The sequence below is a fragment of the Rhagoletis zephyria genome, unplaced genomic scaffold (genome assembly GCF_001687245.7).
Source record: "Rhagoletis zephyria isolate East Lansing unplaced genomic scaffold, Rhagoletis_zephyria_1.1 Rzeph_scaffold_12011, whole genome shotgun sequence".
In the NCBI taxonomy this organism is placed as follows: domain Eukaryota; kingdom Metazoa; phylum Arthropoda; class Insecta; order Diptera; family Tephritidae; genus Rhagoletis; species Rhagoletis zephyria.
In genome coordinates this window covers 8,773-12,956 of record NW_016169085.1, presented here as the reverse complement: position 1 = coordinate 12,956, position 4,184 = coordinate 8,773, and the positions used below count along the sequence as shown (strand labels likewise).

Below are 4,184 nucleotides of genomic sequence, written 5' to 3'. Positions count from 1 at the left end.
AACATATGAATGCTTATTTGTTTACATATATAGTACATATGTGTATGTAGATTAGAGTGGTTCAAAAAAATTTTTTTTTAATTCAAAATGGCGGAACCATTATGGCGATCAAATTTAAAAAAAAGTTCTAAAACTAATACGTTGATACTGAACGTTTTAAACATTGTCAAGGGTTAAAACACGTTCCCAGTGGGTTTCTGTGGTTGCTGATTACGAATCTGATGACAGATTTTCAAAACTCAAAATGGCGGTTAAGAGTTTCAAACAAATCCAATCATGTTTTTAAAGTTGGTCGCCATTTTGGATAAACCATTTTGAATTTCGAAAATCTGACATCAGATTCGTAATCAGCAACCCCAGAAACCCACTGGAAACGTGTTTTAACCCTTGACAATGTTTAAAACGTTCAATTTTAGTATTTTTTTTTTAATTTGATCGCCATATTAGATCCGCCATTTTGAATTTGAAAAAATTGACTTCAGATTCGTAATCGGCGACCCCAAAAACTCTCGAGTGTCGGGTTTCGAACAAATCCAATCATTTTTTTTAATGGACCGCCATTTTGGATCCTCCATTTTGAATTTCGAAAAACTGACTTCAGATTCCTAATTAGCAACCCCAGAAACCCCCTGGTAACAAGCTACAATCCATGGCAATGCGTAAATCGTTCAGTATCAATGTTTTAATTTTGCTAGTGTCTTTCGAGAGCATAACGAGCCCTAACCGCCAAAATAATGTAAGCGACATTTTTTTCAAAGAGAGATTTTCGGGAACAAGGCCCATTCTAAATGTCCAAGACAGNGTAAATCGTTCAGTATCAATGTTTTAATTTTGCTAGTGTCTTTCGAGAGCATTTTTTTGAAAAAAATGTCGCTTACATTATTTTGGCGGTTAGGGCACGATATTTTCGGGAATAAGGCCCATTCTAAATGTCCAAGACAGGTCTGTAATTAAGGGAAAGTTCCCCAATAATACCAGAGTAATTATATGTAAAAACCACTTTTTTAGCTGCATTTTAACATATCAAGAAAATAAAAAAATTGAGAACATCAGCGTTTTTATAAAAAACCGACCAGCGCGACCTCTAAGAAAACTTTTTTCCAAAATAAAAAAATACGTGTCTCTTTTTTTTATCACAAATAACAATTTTCTGATGTAGCGTTTATGAATTTCCAATTTGTGAACCACTCTAATGTAGATACTAACCCTGTAGAGAAATCCCGAACTGACGAACCAAATTTATAGTTCCTTACTAGATCTATATCGTCAAAAACGAACCAGTCCGATAGTAACTAGATCCCCAGCAGTTTAAAAGTAGCGAAATGTGGTACTAAGAGCGAAATGTTGCTGCCAAGTCCAATTTTTCTAAAAAATTATATTTTAGTGCAAGAAGCAAGAACAATTTTCAAAAGATCTAACCGCTTCTTTTCAGTGATAAGCAAATTTGCTAGGTCCAAAATAGTCACAGAAAATGTGATAACGACCCAAGGTATGAAACAATTTTTCATTGGAAATCTATATCTAAGATTACGAATTTAGAACTAGTTCGGAGCTATCAAAAAAGGGATTGTTAACTTTTTTTCGTTCAAATACGCTTTCATTCTGCACTTCGCAGATGCTTTTTTATATTTTGGGCTGCGTTCCAAAACTTCATAGTACTTTTTTCGTCTGTCGAATTTAGCACTGGTTCCGAACTATAGAAAAGGTAATGCAGCTGGGCACGATTTCCAAATCCTATAACATCGCAATGTTAAATTCGCCAGTTGTTTGTAAANTATTTTAGTGCAAGAAGCAAGAACAATTTTCAAAAGATCTAACCGCTTCTCTTCAGTGATAAGCAAATTTGCTAGGTCCAAAATAGTCACAGAAAATGTGATAAGACCCAAGGTATGAAACAAATTTTTCATTGGAAATCTATATCTAAGATTACGAATTTAGAACTAGTTCGGAGCTATCAAAAAAGGGATTTAAATAGATATTTGCTTGACGGGTTTTTCGTTCAAATACGCTTTCATTCTGCACTTCGCAGATGCTTTTTTATATTTTGGTAATCAATAACAAAAATGTTCGTTCAAATACGCTTTCATTCTGTACTTCGCAGATGGTTTTTTATATTTTTGTAATAAAAAAACAAAAATTTGCTTTAACGTTTTAACATCGTGGGACCTTCTGGAATCTAACCAATAACAGCACACACTTCTGCAAACTCAGCTACAGCCAAACGCAAGTAAACGTGTTTTCAAATGCAAAATTTGAATTACATTCATTCAAACAAATTTGATTTCAGATTAAAATCATATTTCTTTGCAAATAATTAAAAACCGCTACCATGGAAAAACCAAAGGGGCTGCGTTCCAAAACTTCATAGTACTTTTTTCGTCTGTCGAATTTAGCACTGGTTCCGAACTATAGAAAAGGTAATGCAGCGGGGCACGACTTCCAAATCCTATAACATCGCAATGTTAAATTCGCCAGTTGTTTGTATACAAAAGAGATTTATCGCGAACCAGTAATGGGTCTAAGTATACTAGAAGCGCACCAGTTCAGAACTAGAGATTTTACCCACAGGGAAGTTGGTGAGCTTTAGAATAAATAATATCTGGAATGTTTAATGTAGAATTCGCTGGCNTATAACATCGCAATGTTAAATTCGCCAGTTGTTTGTATACAAAAGAGATTTATCGCGAACCAGTAATGGGTCTAAGTGTACTAGAAGCGCACCAGTTCAGAACTAGAGATTTTACCCACAGGGAAGTTGGTGAGCTTTAGAATAAATGGATAATATCTGGAATGTTTAATGTAGAATTCGCTGGAAAGTAAATTATAAAACGAGATTTAAAGATTTTTAAGATAACCAAGTAGCTGGTATCCAACGCCAACACCAATACCAATACGGATTAAAATGCCAATACCAATGTCAATACCCATGCCAATGACAATACCAATACTAATACCAATACCAATGCCAATAACTATACCTTACCTATATAAATACTGATTTTAATGCTAATGCCCATACCGAAACCAATACCAGCACCAAATAAAATACCAGTACCAACACCATTACCATTACTTATACTGGCACCAATACCGATACAAATACCAAACCAATACCATACCAACCCCATACCAATATCAATAAATTCCAGTACCAAAACCAATACTAATATCCGAATCAGTAGTAGTACTAATATCCGAATCAGTAGTAGTACTAATATCCGAATCAGTGGTAGTAGACCAGTACCAATACTGGCACCAATACCTATGTATGCAAATACCATATCAAAACCAAAACCAATCTCCATAGCAATACCAACGCAAATAACAATACTCAGTCCAATGCTGGTAGCAAAAGCAATACCAATACCAGTACCAACACCATNTATCCAACGCCAACACCAATACCAATACGGATTAAAATGCCAATACCAATGTCAGTACCCATGCCAATGACAATACCAATACTAATACCAATACCAATGCCAATAACTATACCTTACCTATATAAATACTGATTTTAATGCTAATGCCCATACCGAAACCAATACCAGCACCAAATAAAATACCAGTATCAACACCAATACCATTACTTATACTGGCACCAATACCGATACAAATACCAAACCAATACCATACCAACCCCATACCAATATCAATAAATTCCAGTACCAAAACCAATACTAATATCCGAATCAGTATCAACACCATTACCAATACCAATAAAAATTCCAATACCAAGTCAATACCTATACCTATATCAATATCAATACCAATACCCATACCAGTACCAATACTTATACCAATCCCAATACTAAGATCAACACCATTACCATAGCCAATATAACATACAAATCCCAGAATACATGTACCAAATTCAAGATTAGAAAATACCAAATACAAAACAAAAAATTCGAAACACAAAAACCAAGTAATAAATACTAGGTACATACATAATGCAGAATACAAATAAAAAAAAAAAAACGAAAAATTAAAAATGCAAAATACAAAATACCAAACACAAACTGCGAAATACAGAATGCAAAATACGAAATATAGAATACGAGTACAAATTACCAAACTAAATTACAAAACAGAAAATACCAAATATGTACAGAAATATTTATTACCTTACCCACTATTTTCAGATATTTAGATAACGAATCTGTAAAAATCCAACTATGTAC

General features: G+C 33.9%; 2 protein-coding genes across 2 annotated transcripts; both read left to right on the top strand.

The window, feature by feature from the left end:
• The first annotated feature begins 3,009 nt into the window (after nt 1–3,009).
• Nucleotides 3,010–3,453, top strand: LOC108377394 (zinc finger protein 512B-like). The gene has a single exon (XM_017633649.1). It carries the CDS (start codon nt 3,010–3,012, stop codon nt 3,451–3,453), a length of 444 nt encoding a protein of 147 aa, XP_017489138.1.
• Nucleotides 3,454–3,526: 73 nt separating this feature from the next.
• LOC108377393 (tetra-peptide repeat homeobox protein 1-like) lies at nt 3,527–3,835 on the top strand. The gene has a single exon (XM_017633648.1). The coding sequence runs from the start codon at nt 3,527–3,529 to the stop codon at nt 3,833–3,835; it is 309 nt and encodes a 102-aa protein (XP_017489137.1).
• Nucleotides 3,836–4,184: the final 349 nt, after the last annotated feature.

Bases quoted from the DNA above. Each gene is read 5' to 3' on its own strand.
- LOC108377393 (XM_017633648.1), top strand. From the start codon at position 3,527: ATGCCCATACCGAAACCAATACCAGCACCAAATAAAATACCAGTATCA.